The sequence below is a fragment of the Lissotriton vulgaris genome, chromosome 3_1 (assembly GCF_964263255.1).
Source record: "Lissotriton vulgaris chromosome 3_1, aLisVul1.2, whole genome shotgun sequence".
NCBI classification, from domain to species: Eukaryota; Metazoa; Chordata; class Amphibia; order Caudata; family Salamandridae; genus Lissotriton; species Lissotriton vulgaris.
Genome location: NC_141689.1, coordinates 2,019,441,312 through 2,019,462,130, shown reverse-complemented (window position 1 = coordinate 2,019,462,130; position 20,819 = coordinate 2,019,441,312). Strand labels below are relative to the sequence as shown.

Sequence of the window (20,819 nt, the reverse complement as noted above, 5' to 3'; positions counted from 1 at the left end):
TTAAATCCAGTGAGTATTCAGAGGGTAACACCTGTGAAGGTTCTTTCAACAAACATTAACAAATGCTAGAAATGTAGCCTTTTTATACTGTCATTCTTTGAACGTATGTAGCTAGTATGTATGGCCGAGGAGTACCAGGTGACACCGGAAATGACTTCAGTTTGAGAAGCTGGATGCAGTTTGTTGCAATATTGAGTCGCTGTGTTTCTGTGCTGTAGTTGTGGTGCAGCTATTCTGTTACTATTACAGTTGTGTGCTACTGATGTAATTGTGATAGAGCAGGTACTATGCTTGCAGTGTTGCGTTAGTTTCATAAGAGTTAAATTGTAATGTGGAAGTGTTATAACGCTGCAGTGCTTAAGATGTAGCATTGTTGTTGTCGTTGTTAACTGCTTTGGTCGTGCTTCTTGCAAGCAAAGGTGAAGAAGTAGGGGCAGCGGGGCCTGAAGCGCATCAAGTGCCTTCACCAGATACATGCCCCTCCGGACTCCTTCCTGCTACGGCAGACGCCTGGAGACACAAAGAACAATCACACAACAAGACTTGGCAACAGCCAAAGGAGCCTTCAATAGCTAACGGGCCCGTACAGTTTAATCGAAATTCGAAAATCGTATTGACAAAGGAAAATAAGAAATCTTCAGCTGTCTCATAGCAATAGACCAGGGTTCCCCCAAAGTCAGACATGGGGTCCTGGATCCCGGACAGATTTTTAAGATAACTAACTACATGTATCTAAATGGGGCGATGCTAAAAATCTGGCATGGATCCTGCCCTCCAGGACCGACTGATGGAGCAAGGATTCGCACGTTAAGCGACTTGCTTGTATTCATGAACCTCGAATAACCCCAACTTCGTAATCAACCGGTTTTGTCTTACTAATCTGCCCCTTGTTCGACATTTGGGTGACCGAGAGACGCTTGCTTATGTGTCTATTAATATTAATACGCCTCCACCCTAAAATGGCCGCTGCTACGCAGGAATTTAGACTGTGCATGCGTCGGTCATACCCATGTGACGTGACATATTCAATGTCTTAATGGGAAACTAGTTGCACATGCGCAATAGAATTAAAATGGCTGCTCTGTGTTCTCACATGCTTGAAGCTTGTATTGCTGCTTTCGCTAAGCTGTTCGTTCTGCTTAAAACGTAATGCTTTAGTCATTGTAAAGTAATGGGAGTAGTATAGTAGTTCATGGTATACAGTGAAATCATTTATTCTATGTTCTAAAACTGTTTCTTTTCCATTTTATGTATACTTCGGAACTTGGCCAATTATATCACGCTGTACTCCATTTTGAATGAAACTGCGTCTGCGCGAGATCTGCAAGTCACCAGAGCAGATGACCTTTGAATCTGCGCCAAGGAGCTGATTGACTGGGAAGATGCTCCTGGGAACCCGAACTTCAACCCAACTAGAAGAAGCTGAACTGTACTACAATTGAAACAAATGTATACGATGTTATATTCACCATTGTTAACCGAAAAGCATATGTCATAAGAACCTGGAATTTAAGGGGCGGGTAAGGAAACTGAATAAAGAGCCTGAGAAAGTCTAGAAAATAGGTGGTGTGATGACCTGTCCTCCTCCTTTGTCCAATCAAAATTGGGGATCCTTACACTTGCAACATTGGGGGGGTGGTACACTGACCCGAAAAACAGTATAACTAGCGTAGGTTTAGCTAGAGAAATTGTCTGACTTCTCCGAATAGCTGACCTGTCACTGACCCAACGCACTCTATAGGTGACTGAAGCAGAGAGCTGCGAAGTACTCTTTTGGGAGGTTCGAGAAAACCCAATCGGGGTTTTGGGAAGTGAAAGTGCTGGCGAAGCACTTTGCTGAAAGGTCCGAGAACCCAATCGGGGTTTTGGCAGATTCCTTGCAGAGAGGGAGTAGCGCAGGCATTGCAACCGAAGCTGCGGGTGTTGGTCGTAACCTTTGGTGAACCCGGTCCTGATCCAAATTTGGGGTTATCCTGTCCTGACTGTCCATGAGCTGCACCTGCTCGCCTACTGGCACCTAAGTCCTTAAGGGTTCTTCCCGTCTTTTCCAACTGACCCGTGGCCAGGGTTGGTCTTCACTCTATCCTAGGTAAATATAAAGTCTGTGTGGGTGTTGATTTATTATCTTACATTCCTATCTCATACCCTACCCGAATTCGCAAAGTTTGCTTAATTACATATGTTCCTTTTCTTCCCTTATCCCTTGGTAAATTAGATATTCAGGTACTATTGACTATTAGCATGTTCCATTTTTCACCCCACCTTTAGTCAATGCTAAATCGTTCCTATATAGTATATGTGTCCTTTCTTACGCAGCCTTTAGGGAATAAGCTGAATTTAACAGAATGTTCCAAATCTTCCCTTCCCTATAGTATTGAGCTAAAATTAAATCTCGAATTGCAATAAGTTTTTCTTTAAACTGCCATCTGAATTGCGAGTCTTTGTGTTTAGTATGTTCCCTTTCTTTACCCCCCTTTACATAAAGTTGCGAAAGATTGTTATCTAAATATAGCATGTACCTTGTTCCTACCTTCCCTTTCAGTTTAAGTTCTTAAATGCTTAGTATACTCTATCTCTTGCATAGCTATACGTTGTTTATGATTTTGATTATAGATAGTCTTATCTGTGTGGATATGTATTAAAAATGTAAGGGCCCAGGTGAGTATTAGTAATAATTATCCTAGCTGGGTGATCTGCATGCTCTATCTCGACTTCGGAGAACCCTGCAATAGAGCAATGGCTGACTTGGTACTAAATCAAATTAACTGCTTCAAAAATCGAAATACTCATCTGTGGTAACTGGAGAAAAAATGATGGTCCTTTATCCGTCAGTATTTACGAACAGGGACCTCAAACAAACTCAGAGAACGAGGTATGAAACCTCATAAGGTTTATGGATTTCAAAATCTTGATAAACGCCCAAGTGGTCTATCTAAATCCTCTTTCTACACTATAGAAATACTTTGATGCAAAAGTAAATTACGTCAATGGCCCATTACACAGATGCCAACTATGAACTATAAGAAGGCTGCAGAGAATTCAGAACTCTGCAGCATGACTTATTACATGTAAAGGTGTCTACTTGCATATCTACTGTCCTGAAGGCTCTGCACTGTCTGCCATTAACAAGAAGATCCTCCTTCAAGCTTTTATGCCTTATATGCATCACACAAAAAATGGTAAAAATATAAGAAAAAAATGTCAGGTCACTTGCTTCTCTGAAGAGGATGCCAAATAATGGATCGCTCTCCTGCCAAAGAAAAGAGCAACTGGGAACGATGTAAAGCTCAGAAGATTGTATAGCAACTACCAACATAGCCACCGGAAAGAGTATGTAGGACTCATCCACAAGAATGACACCAACGTGAATATCAACACGAGATGCCATGATCTACCACTCTCTAAGTTCTCAAAGAGAGGAAGGACATCAACGCCATAACCGATGAACTCGCGTCTCCCAGACTAGCACCGCACCCACTTCCAAGAGAAGAGTGACAGATCATTCTATACAACTTCTTAAAAACCATCCACCAGCATAATATCATATCCGATTTCCCCCTTGAATCTCCCCCTTTCACAACACCCCTCAAATGAGATCTGCCACCCTGGAGCTGAATCCAGCTCCCATTAAACCTAACCAGTCGCCTAATTCCCCATAAAGGGTAGGCGCACTTCTCAATGCTATGTACAGTTACAATACAAACCTCATATCAATATTTAGCGGCATAAAAGGAGCTAAAGTAAGGACCTACTCAGCCAAACCTAAAATTAAGTGGTTTTACAAGAAAGCCAAGCAAACTACACTTTGATTATATAGGAAGGGGAGTGAGTTGCAATCTAACCACTAGGTGTCAGCCTATCGGTGAAAAACAGATATCCAATAAAAGAAGAGAAAGTCGCATTTCTAACATTCATAGTGACAAAGTGGCAAAGAATTTATGCTAAAGATAATTGTTGCCATTGCTAAACCCCGCTTGATGCAATAGGACAGAGTTTTGGAATGCTTAGGAAAAAGAGTTACACTGGACTATAAATGAGTAAAAATGAACTATATATAACTAGTACTAATAAGACCCATCTTATTATTCCAGATGACTGTACATCATACGCAGAAGGGGTGACTTCAAATAATACTGACCCCAAAATTAATCATAAGGTTTCCGCATGCTGTTCCAAAACCTAATAGGTACTGGGTATTGCTATCAGCGAAAAAGGAAAAGTTATGCATATGGAATGGCAGTCTAGTTGATAACAAAGTTGGTTTTCTCACATATCATGAAATAGCATACACACAGCTCATGAAATTGTTTTCTTAAGCGGCTAACTAACGTTACTAAATAATATTTTATTTTAGCAAAACCTGATTACTAGAGCTGAAAGTTAATTAGCAGCTTTAGGAATTCTAGCTTAGTATTCCCTTTTATCTAGTTGCGAATTTTATTGTATGTATTCTCAATTTATTGATAAAATCATGTTTGCAGATTTTTTCCCCTCGTTGATTTTCTGTCCTCCAACGTGGCGGAGATTTCTACAATAATAAGACCCCTCTTAAGGTCCTCAACAGAGGTTTCTCCACCTTGGAAGGAGCAGCTATGGAAAGAGCTCCTAGTGGAAGATAAATGTAGGACTGTCTCGGCTGGATAAATGTTCACCTCCAAACATGGGGCGCCGACATGTACCCCTGTAAATATGGGTAAATTATACGTGCCAATATATCAGGACCTGTCGATGAGGACCTCTCCTTTGGTGCTGCTAAACCCACTGCTCTGTACCAAGCTACTGAGGATTGTGAAACTGTTGAACAAAGTGAAGAACACTTCTTATGGACTATTCCCCTGAAGCTCGATTGGAGATTTGACACTGTAGGGGATGAAGAGAAGGCTGCTGCCTATGGAGACATTCATGATAACATGTTTAGATTCAAGATGAGTGGTGGAAGAGGAGATGGACAAATTACTTACCGTTGTTATCGCTCTTTCTGGTGGTGTTGCTATCTGCAGATTCCTCACTTAAGAAATTACTTCTCCGGCGCCAGACAGGATCCAGAGAAGTTTGTAGCAGTGCTACCACAAGCTGTTAGGTAGCTTATATGGTGGGGTAAGAGTTACACGACAACCAATGAAGTCAACTGGTTAACTGACGTGGCCTTTATTACATTTCATTAATTTTTTTAAATAACAAATAAAGTCCCATGAAGTCCCTTTCGTCTAAAAGATTGCAAGAGTGTGGCTCCGGCTCCTTTGTAATGGCTTTCCTTTCACAGTTTTTGGCTTGTGGTTCTGACATGGTGGTAACCACTGTCTGGACTCAAGCTCCCCTCACCGCTCAGGAAAATAAAACACCACAGGTACCAAAAGTAAACAACAAAATGTTTTGTTCATTATCACCTGTGTTTATCTGACAACAAATTTAAAACATTAACACTCCAACATCAATCCCTTCCTGAATGCGCAAATACCCCCTGCTATGTCCGGGTGTACCTGGACTGTTCCGTCTCCCACACCCGCACTACCACCACCCTTGGATGCAAGCATGCATCTGCTGAGGCCATAATGTTTCTGAGCCGTGGCGGGCCAATGGTGTGTGGTCCACAAGGTCTGTTTCCTTGGGAGGTTGCTTCTCTCCTTATCATTAGATTGCTGATATCTATATAATTTCGTTTACAGTCATTCATCCTCATTACCTCTGATAGTAATGGTTCCTCCCAACTGGTGACATATTCCTGCTCGTGCAGTTTGCTTCTCCCAGCTCTCTGGTCCCCTGGATTTACCCATCTGGTTGGTTAGGGCTTCTGGTTCCTTGAGGGCTTGTTCTGCTGGCTACTACCCGTGACCTTGAGTCCTTCGCCTGTTGACCTCAAACCACCGAGTGTTTCATTCCTATATAGGTCTGACAATTTCCTACCTGTCCAAGTCCTTCCTCTCTTTCTGCCCTTTGTGTCTGCCTGCCCTCTTTTCCTTCTGCCCTTTCAATATCCCTGACCTTGCTTCCTGTTTTCCTTTCTCCAGATGCTGCACCGGTTTTCCACAAGGCCTAACAGTCATACAAGGATGCAGATTTCAGTAAGTATGTTGCGACCCCATGACAGCGCCATGCTGCTCCACTCTGGCTTCATACTACCCTGAAAGTGACGGAGCAGACCTGCACATAAGCACCATGATGCACACTGATGTCAGTTTCTTTCTTTATGAACCATCCGAAGTGGATCTGAAGCTCTGCTCCTGACTTTGCTGCTTATCCAACTCCAAAACTTTTCGGTGTGCTAGGGAATGAGATTCAAACGGAAAACGACAGGATTCAAGCCGTGCCACAACTGCAGGAAGCAGATGTAGGTCCCAAATCGACATAATGTGTGAATTTGGTGCCTGGACTGTGATAAATGCACCCAAAGATGATTTGAGATCGGGAGGCAAAGCTGTAGGTCACTGAACACAAGTTCTGGTCTACGCACAGATCCCACTCAAAGTTGAGGGCCCGGTTCCACTCACAGGGATGGTTCCTGAGACAGATTAATTTCAGGCTCTGAGCCCTTTTGTAAGTCGGAATCCGAGTAAGAGCATAAGAAAGCAAAGAAAGATTTGACCCATCCCACCACTGCAACTCCAAAGAGGAGGAGCAAAGGCGTAAAGATGTAAATCACACTCCATCGAGGTCACCAGCCAGGAAACAGATCTCAGTTGGTCCTGATGTGCCCGGAATTACAACAGGAAATTGTCTACCTTGTAGCAGATCACAGCCTTCAAAAAAGCAACGATGCAAATTTTCAGTGTGCTTCAGTTCCCGCTGGCACACTTTTGGCTCAATGGAACAAAGTGGCCTTCAGTAGGGTTACAGCTGGGATATCCTTTTCCAGCGCCGTCTGTCCCCCGAAGACGTTACCTGGCCCGTAACGACTCTGATACAGACTTGCACTCTAACCCAGAGATCCAAGACAGTTCCTGCCACCCTGGTGCCGACACTTCCATCACCAGTGGATGATTCGGAGTCGACGCCCATGTCAGATTCAGAACTGACATGAGCTTGAGCGCCATCAATATCATGCTATGAAATTACAAAAGGGCAAACTGTTGTCATGCATCCTAATTCTCACCCTGGGCCTCTACTCCAACACACCTATCAGCAGAGGCTCCATTTTTTTTTTTATTGGACTCTGATATTGTGACAGAGCATGGTGCACCCCAGGATATTGGTAATACTATGTAGCCCTCTTAATCTTTTCCTACATATTGCTTTGTTATAGCTTGTGTCTATTGTCCTGTGGCATGTAAGGGTATGTACCTTGGGTTTGGCCTTTGCCTCGTTTTGGTGCTGCAGCTACTTGGGTCACCTCCAATATATCAAGTGCTTGGTGTGTCTTTCGGAATAGCATTAGGTCTGCCATTGCCTAGTGTTCGTTGGCTAACTTGCTTTTTACACAAACTCCCATGCTCCCATGTATTGAGATGAGGAACTTGCTGAAAGGGACATACATTTGGTATATCTTTCTGGCGGATACTCAACTACCTGCTGATTCCTCCCTGACCCACCTGACTTCTCACTTTTAGGAGTGACTACTGTACTGGCTATGTGGTATTGAGGTTGGTTTTTGTACACTGCATTCCTTTATGTTCATTAAGCTTGTTTCCGCACCCAAAGGAGTAAAGACTCCTGGTGGCCGACCACCCTGAGAGCTGCTCCAACACCCACCGACCACGCACGCAACTTGGGATTCATCCTCGACTCCACACTCTCCATGAGAAAGCAAGTCAACGCCATCTCATCCTCCTGCTTCAACACCCTTCGCATGCTCCGAAAGATCTACAAGTGGATCCCCACCGACACTAGAAGAACGGTCACCCAGGCCCTCGTCAGCAGCAGACTGGACTACGGAAATACCCTCTACGCGGGAGCCCCGGCCAAACTACTGAAACGACTGCAACGCATACAGAACGCCTCTGCCCACCTGATACTCTACATCCCTCACCGCATCCACATCACACCCCACCTGAGAGACCTGAACTGGCTCCCTGTCAACAAGAGGATCACCTTCAAGCTCCTCACCCACGCACACAAAGCCCTCCACAACACCGGTCTGGCATACCTCAACAAACGGCCCACCTTCTACACCCCGAAATGCCGGCTCCGCTCCGCCAACCTCGCCCTCGCCACCGTTCCCCGCATCAGGAGAATGACCACCAGTGGCAGATCATTCTCCCACCTCGCTGCCAAGTCCTAGACCACCCTCCCCATCCTCCTAAGGTAGACCGAAGACTTACTAATCTTTAGGAGGCGGCTCAAGACCTGGCTGTTCGAGCAGTAGGAGCTCTTCACCTGCCCCCCAGGGCTCGGTGACGTCGCATCCAGGAAGGTGCCATGATTCCACCGGTCAGTGCAGGAAAGCTGTTGCTAAATTTACAGATCCAGTGTGGAGCCTGGTGGAGATTCATGAAGTGAACGATCTGCAGTTAGACGTATCCATCACAAAACTGTGGCTTTGTATTAATCCCTGCATAATGATGACTGTGATTATTTAAGTGTAATATTTCTAAATATAAAAATATTTTTGCCATGTTACTGATAATTGGAGACCTAAAAAAAAACTGTCATGAATACGTAGCAGATTAAAAAATTTGAGGCACCATACATTCAGAAACAGGTCATGCAATAAGGATTGATTTTTTTGACACAAATTGGCAACTTAGATGGTTTTAAATCCTTAATTACTGTTTCAAACAGAAAATAAGCTGGCCAGCCCTTCGTTTGTGCTCACACACTGAACCAAGTCAGAAAAGGATTAGCTATTGTGTGACAAAGATGAGAGGCTGATGGTATGGAATTGTAAAACAAAGATTGTGCTTTTCACACCAACCAAAATCAAGCTATCTCGGATGGGCGGAAGATCTTTTTTTAATCTGGGCCCCTTACTGTGGAACACTCGGACTACAGCTCTTCATTACGAAACTGACTACGTCCATTTTCGCAAATACTTGAAGACGTGGCTTTTTAACAAATAGTTCGCTAGCTTCTTCATCTCTGTCTCGGATCTGCTTCTGCGCTGGTAAACCCTTTTTGGATAGCTGCTGCGCATTACAAATCTAATAAATAAATAAATAATAAGTGTCTTTCTATGAGACATAGCATATGACCTAGAAGAAAAGATCTGACTTTCACATATGTACAAAAATGATAACAGATGTAAGAGGCTTGACATGCAGACGGTGGGGAATACATATCGGACATATTCAAAGTAAGGCTTGGAATTGCTGAATTAAGCAACTTGAATACGTTTAATAATAAACTGATGAAATTGGGCGAATACGCGATTTAAACATAGTAAGATGAGTAATGGTTCGCAACAAACATACGCAGGATCGGAGGTTCATTATACCGAACAACTTTAAGACAGTGAAAGTGCAATAAATATGAAAGAAAGTGGATGGGGTGGTACATGAATTAGTGGGTATATGAATAACCGGCAGAAGTAGACATTTTGTAACTCCATATTAATGTCAGTGTCTTTAAAAAGAGGTAATAGCCAAAGGAAGGTTAAGTAACAGATCTAAAATTGCATGAAAAGTGTGACGAAGATATACATACATAAATATCCTCAACTGTAAAATGTAAATCGAATACAGAATATCTGCATAAGCACATTTGTAAGGACAGAGAAGTCCTCTGAATTGTAATGGACGTGCAGGCCTGCCTTGAGTCCCCTACTGTACTGAGGTCTCGATCCATAATGCTGATTTTTGTACTCATAGGCAAACACAGATCATGTGTGTGCACCATGGCATAGGCTGCCTCACGGATTACAGTCTTGTTGGATCAGGAGGCCCAAAGCACTATACTCGTAGTGGTGGAAGGCTACTGTCTTCACCAGGAGTTAAGCAGCAAATGCGCAGTGGTAGCGACAGGCTCACTTACTTTTAAAAGTTCTGCTGCTTTATGCTTAACTCCCTCTTGTTCTACATCAGATTGGTGTTTAGTGCAGCGCAGAGTTGGTGTATCTTCACTGCTTGTATGTGTTTCTCGGACGGGTACAATATAGGGATCATGCAGTACTGAGCAGTATGAGCAGTACGTGCACTGCGAAGTCATGTGCTGAAAGTGCATGTGCCTAAGAGTGATACAGTACCTGAATGATGTAGTCCTGTGCAGTGCTTGCTTGACAAATCCATGTGCTAGGTGTATGTGTGCCTATGAATGGTACAATACATGAAGGATACAGTGCATGCGCATTAAATGCAAGTGGTGGATGTATGTGGGCCTATGAGTGGTACAGTGCATGGGGGTACAGTACTGTGCAGTACATGTATACGGTATGCATGCATTAGTATATGTGTGCCTGTGAATGGTACAATACAGAGAGGGCCATGGATTCCATTGTGGGAGACCCAGGTCTGCATGGTTAAACATGAAGTGGAGGTGGAGCGATCCCCTCCATGCCGATTTGTGGATTGCTGCATTCCTGTAAGCTCGGGTTGACACACACTGGGGATGGGAGGACCAGGTCTTCTCTTTACACTTCATAGGGTACTCTTTTATTAAGTGAGAGGTCACAAGGAAGGGGCATGGACGCATCTCAGAAAGGAGATGGGACTAATAAGGGAATCATTTTAAGGGAGAGAAGTAGGCCTAGCGGCTTGGGCAGTTGACCTCGAATCTGGGGAACCGGGTTCAAATCTCGGCAAAGACGCTGAACATCCTGTGATTCTGGGCAAATCACTTAATTTCCCTGTGCCTAATAAAAATGAATGTGTCCTCATGTCACGCAACTGGTGGTATGGAAGGGCTCTGATACCCTATACCGGGTCAAGTTTGCACTACATAAAACTCTGTAAAAAAATAATAATCATAAAGTGTTGTATTGTGGGCCCGGACTAACCTTATAATACAAATATCGCTGCGGCTGACATCTAGGTGTCAACTCTAGTCACTCCCATGGCCTGTGTTCTGGAACTGTCAGCTTTGGTGACACACCTGCTGTGACAGACTGCTTTTCAAGAGGAAGAGGGAACAGGGGAATGGATACTTCAAACGAAACAGAACCCTAACATAAAACTTCAAAGACGTCGACCCTAAATACCATTTGGTGTCTGGAACAGGACAGTAAGAAGGGAAGTTTGAGACTCCAAAAACTGTAATCTGCCAAGCAGCTAGTCAGGCTGTGCGAGAAGGGGAAGCTCTGAAAGACTTCTACCCGTGACCGGGACTGGGGGCCTAAGCCTGTTAGTCTTCCTGTCGGGTGAGGGGACATTACCCATGGAATCCAAAACTACCTACCCTGGAACCTTGAGCACCAGCGCCTGCCTGCTTGCCAAGACACGTGTACTCTGTGAGGAACAGAAGACACTTGGAGGGAGCGAGATCCTGTGGGGAGCCCTGTCGAGTGGACTCCTAGTGCAAGGCGTAATGTGTGAGGAAATGGCTACTGCACCTATTGGGTCGTTGACCTGTGCAGGATAGACACAACGATCCCCGTATGTCAGGAGAATGCTGTTGTGAAGTAGTCGTGGCGAGGCAGGACCCCATAAGCAATGAGAAGCTACAGTGGAAACGACTGCCATGCTGTAAGGGCTGTAGCCTTCTGCAGTAGTGAAGCAGCGACTCCATATTCTGAAAGGGCCCTCTGTGGAGAATATACCTGTGGTGATCAGGATAAGGCCTGTGGACTGTGAGTTGCGGTGGCCCTGTATGCCAGAGGCCGTCAATAGGAGCATAAAGGACTGCGACTTGTTGTGCCTCTGCCGGAAAGATGTGAGCACTGTGGGTGCACCTGCGCACCATTACACAGGCGAAGGATCCCAGACAGGATCGTTGTAGCCACCCCCCATCAGAAGACCAAGCGAACAATTATCCCACAGGAGGAGCTGCAGAGAGCCTTCTGTTGCTTCAGGTGGGTGACTGTGAAAGTCTATGCACCTGCAGAGAGCTGCCGCCGGGGCCAAATGCAGCGGACTCACATGAACTCAGCTGCAGCCGCTGTGAGCGCCCGCAGACAGGGAGTACACAGGAACACTGAACACCTCGCACCTGCCAGTGCAGATAAGAGTAGTTCAGGCCTGTCCGCCCCATAGGAACTTGCTGCTAAATTAGTGCGGTAGCACGAGAACACCATTTACTTTAAGTTAGTTATAGTGGACTCTTGATACTCAGACTAATACTGGTGCATGCCCTGGATTTTACCAAAAGAAAGGGGAGTGAGTGGGACTGAGAAACACTATAGCCCCAATCATTAATTGTGAATTTCATAGTTGTCCTTTTTGTAGTTAGTAATAGGACTAAAATACTTCTCTTGTCTCATAAAAGTGAGTATTTGGCTGGACAATGTTTATTGCTTCTGCGGAGCTTGTTGTGAGGCTTTGTTCACTGCCGCCTCTCTAAAAGGGTTTCTGACAACGCTACATACCAATAACAACAGTTTTGCAGCATGAAGCTACTAAAGATGACATGCTGTGCTTGAATATACTAAATAATGGCTGAGCTCTGACTACCATCTTCTTGAACTAAATCTCAAAATTGACTATCAACTATAGGCGTGAATGGAGTAACTCATTATGACGTTAACCTAATGCCCCACAACTTAGAGATTGTTAGACTGAGTGTCACATGACCTATGAGAAGAACACCTATAAATATTGAATTTGTGGCTTCTCTTAGTTATGTGATGTCAAGTATGGACAAGATGAATTTTGTCTAGAATGTCAAAAAAGGCTTTCACAGACGAATACAAGATGTGTAACATCTATCCTCCACAAGGCCCCAGTGTCTCTGGATGTCAGATCTGTGTTGACTCACAAGCACAAAGCCTTGCACAATACAGGGCCAGCATACATCAACAAGCACATCACTTTCCATCAACCGACCAAACGCTGATGCTCCGCCTTCCTCTCCCTCAATGACTCCCCCCCGGATCCAGCAAAGCAACAGCAGAGGTCGCTAATTCACCCAACTAGCGGCCAAGGCTTGGAACGATCTTCCCCTGCTCCTCAGGACCACCTCATCGCTCCAGGAGTTCAGGAAAGGACTCCAGACCTGGCTGTTCGACTGAGCAGTATACCACCAAGAGACCAGCAACTTCAGCGCCTTTAGACCCTGATGGGTGATTTGTCGCAATATATAAATAACCATGGTTGACTGTGTTTATATTCAAAACACTGAAAACGCAGTTTGGAATGCTGGCTCCTATGCAACGGTCTTGGGAGTGGCACCAAGTTCTAGCTAGTTTGCTGAAAATACTGAGCTTAATTCAGCCTCCAACTCACAGGCGATTCCCTTTCAATTTTATTTAAGACAATGATCAGGAACACTGTCAAAATTTAACAATGAATTTACATAAACGTTTCATTGTCTTTATGGTAGAGGGTAATAACCTAAGACAGGAAATATAAAGTACAAACAAAATTCATTCACTGTGAAATTTCCGAACAGAAAAAAACAGAGATGCTACTGAAGGACTACTCCCTCTATTCAATCAATTAGGTGCCAGTTTTTTGTAAGTAGTTATTAACCCCTTGCATGCGGTGCGAATTTTCGCGCTGTGCTGGCGATTTGAATAGTTGGTGGGTTTCGTACGGCCCCCGGCCGTCCTCTGCACACGCCCACTGTGATGCATGACGGCCCCCGGATGTCCCGAGCATACAAGGGGTTAAAAACTGAAGCTACAAGATAGATCATTTAAAACATTAAATGACAGTGTATTTGTGATCATGTCTACCTTGTTAGCACTCTGCAGATAATCCACAGCCTCCCAAAAGCAAATTAAAGCCCTCTTATCCATCCTTTCCATGTAGGTTCGAAAGTGTTCCCTGAACAATGGATTGGCCAGGATGTCTTCAAACTGCAGAATCTATTAAAAAGAAAGAGTGCAAAAAGAGAAAAGGACTTAAGGCATCACTACAAACTAAGTATGTATAGGCTGCACCTTAAAGAACGAATTATATATCAACTGTTCTATGAGCTGCACCTTGAGGAAGTAATTCAAATGTATTTTCCAACATATCTGCTCTGCTCTCTTCTTCACTTAAATTGTTTATTTTAATTTTAAAATAAAAGAATGAACATGTGCTATGTACATCATTTCAAAATATAAATCTTACATGCCTATTGTAAGCTCACATATGAGTAAAGGTCATGAATTGCTTTACTGGAGGGTATTTGTGATCAATACATCAACAACAGGCTGCATGTTAAATATCAAGCTTTACCATAAACAGCCAGATGGGGCGAGCGAGTACACACATTATCAACTAAGCTTGAAGTACTCATGTCCCATACACATTCAAGTATTGGTTTAATACTGGTTGCATTTCTTCAAGAATCATTGGCATAGCTAATAGTTCATACCTCAAGTCATTACTAGGTGTCCGTCTTGAGTAAGAAGCAATTGCTTAACAATTCTATTACAAAGCTGCAATAACTACCATTATTACTAAGTGCCCCACGCAAGTTAGATGCAAATGCTTAAAATGTCATTCACAAAGTAGATGGGGTGTGAGTTCAACATAAAAACGTACAAATCCACTATTGCTTCTCTAATAAATTGAGTTTGTTTTCTACAGGTAGTTAAATATGCCAATGCTGGTTTTACAAACTTGTAAAACCGCATGTCGTTATTAGATGCCCTCCTTCTTTTTGTTTTGTACAAAACGTTTTATTGGTTTTTAAAAGTCAAAACAATTTATAGGACTCATAAATATCTATGCAGAACAAACACAGCAGCCATTATGGAACAACCAATATCTGGGTTCCTCCCTCCCCACCCCCTTCTCAACAACAGATAATTGCCACACTCCTACAACTAACACCCCCATCATCACAGTCCCTTTTGTACCTCAATCCACCCTGGCCTACCAATTCCCAGGACCCGCACTAAACCCCATTCCCTCCCAAGTCCGCTAGATTTTCTCATATTTGCGCATACAACCCTGGCTCTCATATACCATTTTTTCCTTGACTGCACATTTCCATCCCCGCCCACCACTCCACTAGCCCCGGGCATGTGGGCTGCCCCAACGTCTTGCAATGTCTCGGTTAGCCAAGATGTAGCCCAAGTTAATCAGGAGCTTAGTGTACGAGGTAACCTCAAGTCTCTCCAGCCTCAGAGCACCTAGCTTAGTGTACGAGGTAACCTCAAGTCTGTCCAGCCTCAGAGCATCTACCTTGATGTGGTCAGTGGCATGGGTACAGTTGCAGCCTCCGCCAGGGACACCGTCACCCCCTCCTAGAAGGTCCAAAGCATTGGGCAACTCCACATTGTGTGAAGAAATGTAACCTACTGGCCACACTGCTGCAGACAATGCTCGTCTGCAGCCCTGCCTATTTTGTGTAGCAAGACTCTGGTGTAATATGTCCTGTGTGGGATTTTTAGTTGAATGAGACAGAAGCTGGCCGGAATGGCCATTCCCCATGGGAACTGTAAGGCAGCCCCTTAATCCTTGTACTCCAATTCCCTCATGTCGGCCTGCCAAAATTCCTGTAAGCATGAGATCTATCGCAGCATGTTCCTCATCACTGTAGCATACGTGAGGGAGATGGCCTTGGTGATCAAACGACCATCCAACAACCGTAGCTCCAGCAGGAGTCTTCTTTTGTTTGCTCGTCTCTAGGAATCCTAACCTGCAACGCATGCCTTAATTGCAGACATTTGAATATTTGAGAGGGTGCATATCATATTCTGCTCGTAAATGTGCAAATGAAACCATCCCTTGGCTTCCCAAACATCCTCCAAGGCGGCGAGGCCAATCAGATCCCATTTTTTTTAACCCTGGTAAACCCAGAATAAGGGGCGTGATGTCAAATGCCACTCCTAGCCCATCACCCATGGCAGTTTCCGCCAGACAAATATGACCGTGGCAGTAGCCGGGAGTACATTCTGCAGCATCCGCCCCCCCCCCCCTTCAAATAAAACAGAAATATAATCTATCTGTCCCAGCACCTCCCGGTATATCTGGAACATGGGGGCTACTAGAGAAGCGTATGCCTATTCATTGACAATCTGCACCTGCGCAGCCTCATTAAACCTTTTGACATTCAGGAGAGCGATGCACAGGGCTATTGCCCATGTCCTCTGTGAGCCTGGTGATCAAAGTTTTGAATACTGCCATGGATATTATTCTCTACATGGAGAGGGACGTGCAAGGGCTTTGTGATTTTTACCACCCTGGACTTGATTCATTTGAAGTACTTGATGGTAATCTACAGCATAAGTTGTTTCAATGTGTGTGTCATCTCAATGTTGATATGTTTTAATTTAGGGCGACTTTTGAAAAAACGTTGTGGGATCTTTGCTACATATTTCTATCACATTCTTGGCACGGGAGAGCTAGCGCGCACTGCCTTTGTCCAACTTTTAAACAACGCCATGGTATTCTGTCTGTGCCGCGAGCACCGTGTGAACAGTGATCAGCACCTGCTTACCATTATGTGACGTCTTCTCACCTTGAGGAGTGTGAATATTATGAATGTGTAACTGAATTCTAAAACAATCCTGCTGCTGTGCACCTGCAGCGTCATATCCTTGGTGACAAGTGCCTTTCAACATTGCAGCTTGTGGGCCTGGCGCAGTTCCGGGATTACATGTCTTCCTGGTCTAGGTGCACACGCAACCATGGCTGTGTGTGAACTTTGAGTTTCATGGGCAACGCTGCCACAACAGGAATACACGTTGAATACTTGTTGAGCTGTTGACGGACTCCTGTATCTCCAGTAGTGCTGCCAATTATAGAAGCTCTCTGGTACAGTCTTTGAACTCCAAATCCATTGTTGGACTTGGCAACCTTTGGGGTGTTTCCCCTGACTTTTTGATTTCTGACCTCCGGGGTTTGACTCTGTTATTGCTGGTGTAATGATCTGCGCACTTTCTTCACTGCTGTCCAGTGGTGAAGTGCAAGTACTCCTGTATAAAATGTGTTATGGATTGGTGTTTCCATGATTGGCCTATTTGATTTATGTGTCACTGTGGGTGCAAGGGCCTATAAATCAAATGCTGTTGGTGGGCTGCAGCACTGGATTGTGCCACCCACGCAAACAGTCCATATAGTGCAACTCTGGCCTGCCACTGCAGAGCCTGTGTGCAGCCTGGGGCTGCCATGTATACTTGGCAAGTGCACACATTTGCAAGTCCCTAAACCTTCCCTTTTCTACATGCGAGTCACCCTTAAGGTAGGCCCAAGGTACCCCCATGGGCAGGGTGCGTTGTATGTGAAAGGTAGGACATGCCCTGGTGTGTGCGGTATGTCCTTATAGTGAACGACAGACTCATTCGTTTTTCACTATTGCAAGGCTACCTGTTCTCCATAGGCCGGAGTAGGCAGTTTGATTATAACATCCTATAATCCTAACTGACCCAGGGAACAGGGTAGAAATTTGAGTTTAGTATGCCTGAACTCAGAATAATAAAATACATCTTTTAGGGAAGTTGATTTTAACATTCTGTCTTTGAATCAATCAATCAATCAATCAATGACATTTATAGAGCGCACTACATACCCGTAGGGTCTCAAGGCGCTGGGGGTGGGGGGGGGGGGTGCCGCGACTGCTCGAACAGCCAGGTCTTCAGCTTCTTCCTGAAGGAGAGGTGGTCTTGGGTCAGGCGCAGGTCGGTCGGGAGGGAGTTCCAGGTCTTGGCGGCCAGGTAGGAGAAGGACCTTCCTCCTGTAGTCGCTCTTCGGATGCGGGGGACGGCGGCGAGGGCGTGGTTGGCAGATCGGAGGTGGCGTTTGGGGGCGTAGAAGTTGATTCGGCTGTTGAGGTAGCTTGGGCCTTGGTCGTGTAGGGCTTTGTGTGCGTGGGTGAGGAGGCGGAAGGTGATTCTTTTGTTGACGGGGAGCCAGTGAAGGTCTTTCAGATGTCCGGAGATGTGGCTGGTTCGTGGGATGTCGAGGATGAGTCTGGCTGTGCGTTCTGGATCCGCTGGAGTCTCTTCTGGAGCTTGGCGGTGGTACCGGCGTAGAGGGCGTTGCCGTAGTCCAGTCGGCTAGTGACGAGGGCCTGGGTGACGGTCTTCCTGGTCTCGGTGGGGATCCACCAGAAGATCTTCCGTAGCATGCGTAGGATGTTGAAGCACACCGAGGAGACGTTGTTGACTTGCCTGGTCATGGAGAGGGAGGAGTCCAGGATGAAGCCCAGGTTGCGTGCATGGTCTGTCGGTTTGGGTGCGGTGCCCAGGGCGGGAGGCCACCAGGAGTCGTCCCAGGCGGAGGGTGAAGAGCCCAGGATGAGGACCTCCGTCTTGTCCGAGTTCAGTTTCAGGCGGCTGGTCGTCATCCACTCGGCTACCTCTTTCATCCCTTCGTGCAGGTTGGCTCTGGCGGCGGCGGGGTCGTTGGTCAGGGAGAGGATCAGCTGGGTGTCGTCGGCGTAGGAGATTATGCTGAGGTTGTGTTGGCGTGCGATGGCCGCGAGGGGGCTCATGTAGACGTTGAAGAGGGTGGGGCTCAGTGAGGATCCTTGGGGGACGCCGCAGATGACTTCGGTGGCCTCTGACTTATACGGTGGTAGGCGGACTCTCTGTGTTCTTCCGTCGAGGAAGGAGATGATCCATTCCAGCGCCTTGTCCTGGATTCCGACGTTGCTGAGGCGCTGTACTAGGGTGCGGTGGCAGACAGTGTCGAATGCCGCGGAGAGGTCTAGGAGGATGAGGGCCACTGTTTCTCCGTTGTCCATCAGGGCTCGGATGTCATCGGTGGCGGCGATGAGGGCGGTCTCGGTGCTGTGATTGGCTCGGAAGCCGGACTGTGAGGGGTCGAGGGATCCATTCGTCTCGAGGAAGGCGGCCATCTGCTTGTTGACGGTCTTCTCGATGACTTTGGCTGGAAACGGGAGGAGCGAGATGGGGCGGTAATTCTTTAGTTCGGTGGGGTCCGCTGTGGGTTTCTTGAGTAGAGCGCTGAGTTTGGCGTGCTTCCAGCTCTCAGGGAAGGTGGCGGTGTCGAAGGATGTGTTGATGATGTCTCGCAGGTGGGGTGCGATGACAGCGTCGGCCTTGTTGAAAACGTGGTGAGGGCAGGGGTCGGTCGGGGTCCAGGCGTGGAGGGTGGTGGTGGGGGGTGGTTGTTCGGTCTTGGTGTGCGTTGGTTGGTTGTTGAAGCTGTTGTGTATGTCCGCGATCTTGTTGTGGAAGTATGAAGCGAGGGAGTTGCAGAGGTCTTGCGATGGGGTGATGTCGTTGTTTCCTGCGCTGGGGTTGGATAGCTCTTTCACGATGTTGAAGAGTTCCTTGCAGTTGTGTGCGTTGTTGTCCAGCCGGTCCTTGAATGCAGTTTTCTTGGCGGCGCGGATCAGCTGGTGGTGCTTCCGGGTGGCCAGCTTGAAGGTGGTCCTGTTGTCCGGTGTGGGTTCCCTTCTCCAGACTTTCTCGAGGGCTCGGCAGTTCTTCTTGGAGCTCTTGAGTTCTTCGGTGAACCACGGGGCTTTCTTGCTGCCGGGTCTGCTGGGCGGGGTCCTCAGCGGGGCGAGCTCGTCCGCGCAGATGCTGATCCACTTCGTGAGGTTGTCGGCGGCCTGGCTGGGGTTCGCTGAGCTGGCAGGAGGGTGCTGGCTCAGGGAGGTGGCGAGCTGGTCTGCTGTGATCTTGTTCCAGCTTCTGCGGGCGCCTGTTGCTGGTGGTGGTGGGTCGTCGTTCTCTTGAAGGTGAAGTGGACGCAGCTGTGGTCCGTCCATTGAAGCTCTGTGGCGTGGCTGAAGTCTATGTCTGTGCTGGAAGAGAAGACTGCGTCGAGTGTGTGTCCGGCGAGGTGGGTGGGGGTGGACACCAGCTGCTTGAGTCCAAGATTGGCGAGGTTGTCGAGCAGGGTGCTGGTGTTGCGGTCGTTGTTGTTCTCCAGGTGGAAGTTGAGGTCCCCCAGTAGGATGTAGTCAGCGGAGGGGAGGGCATGCGGGCTGACGAAGTCGGCGATGTCCTCGCTGAATTGTGTGCGTGGTCCCGGGGGTCGGTAGATCAGGGTGCCTCTGAGGGTGGTGTTCGGGTCGGTGTGGATCTGGAAATGCAGGTGTTCCGCAGTGGTCAGGGAGTTGTCGGTGCTGGTCGTGAGACGGATGGTGATCCTGTGGATGATGGCGATGCCTCCTCCAATCTGGTTGGCGTTGCGGTCCCTCCGGACGATCTTGTAGCCCTCTGGGATAGCAATGGCGATGTCGGGAGCTGAAGAGGCGTTCATCCAGGTCTCTGTGAGGAAGGCAACGTCAGGGGCTGTGGCGTCTAGGAGGTTCCAGAGTTCGATGGCGTGTCTGTGGACGGAGCGGGTGTTGAGCAGGATGCACTTGAGGTGGGTGCTGCTGGAGTTCGACTTGGCGGGTGCTGGTGCGAGGCAGGTCCGGATGCAGGTGAATTTGCAGGCGTGGCAGCTGAAAGGTCCGTGGGTGCGTCGTGGTGCGGCTTGGTGGCATTCTGGGAGTCGGCCGGTGTTGAGTGCGATGCGGGTGGCGGCGGAGTACGTCAGGCGGGTCGGTCGGGGTCTTCGGGGGCCAGGGGTCCTGGCGCTGGTCGCGATCCGGTCGCGGACGGGCGCAGACGGGCTTACCTTTGGCGCGCCTTCGGCGCACAATCGGCGCACCCGCTGCGCGTGACCGCTGCGCGTTCGCACGGTCTCCATATAAGGCGAAGTGCGCGGGTGGGCGGAGCAGCTGGGAGGCGGGAGCGGGGAGGGTACAGAAGAGAAAAAGGGGCGGGGTAATCGGCGGTGGCGGGAAGCGGGGAGGGAGAGCGGAGGGCGGCGAGGTAGGCGGGCAAACAGGAAGGAAAAACGTAAACACGGGCACAAAATACAATCTACAATGATGCAAGCACAAATGGATGGCAAAAACAAGACCAAATACCAACAGAAGCAAAGGCAGCCGGC

The 20,819-nt window shown here is 47.0% G+C and overlaps 1 protein-coding gene across 3 annotated transcripts in view; it reads right to left on the bottom strand.

Moving 5' to 3' along the window:
* SNX25 (sorting nexin 25) overlaps positions 1-20,819 on the bottom strand; it is a 1,510,914-nt gene that overhangs the window by 456,189 nt on the left and 1,033,906 nt on the right. For all 3 annotated transcript variants that reach the window (XM_086962502.1, XM_086962503.1, XM_086962504.1), the window contains one exon: positions 13,697-13,828. In XM_086962502.1, the coding sequence (XP_086818628.1) occupies positions 13,697-13,828 (132 nt within the window). The remainder of the gene's footprint in view (positions 1-13,696; positions 13,829-20,819) is intronic.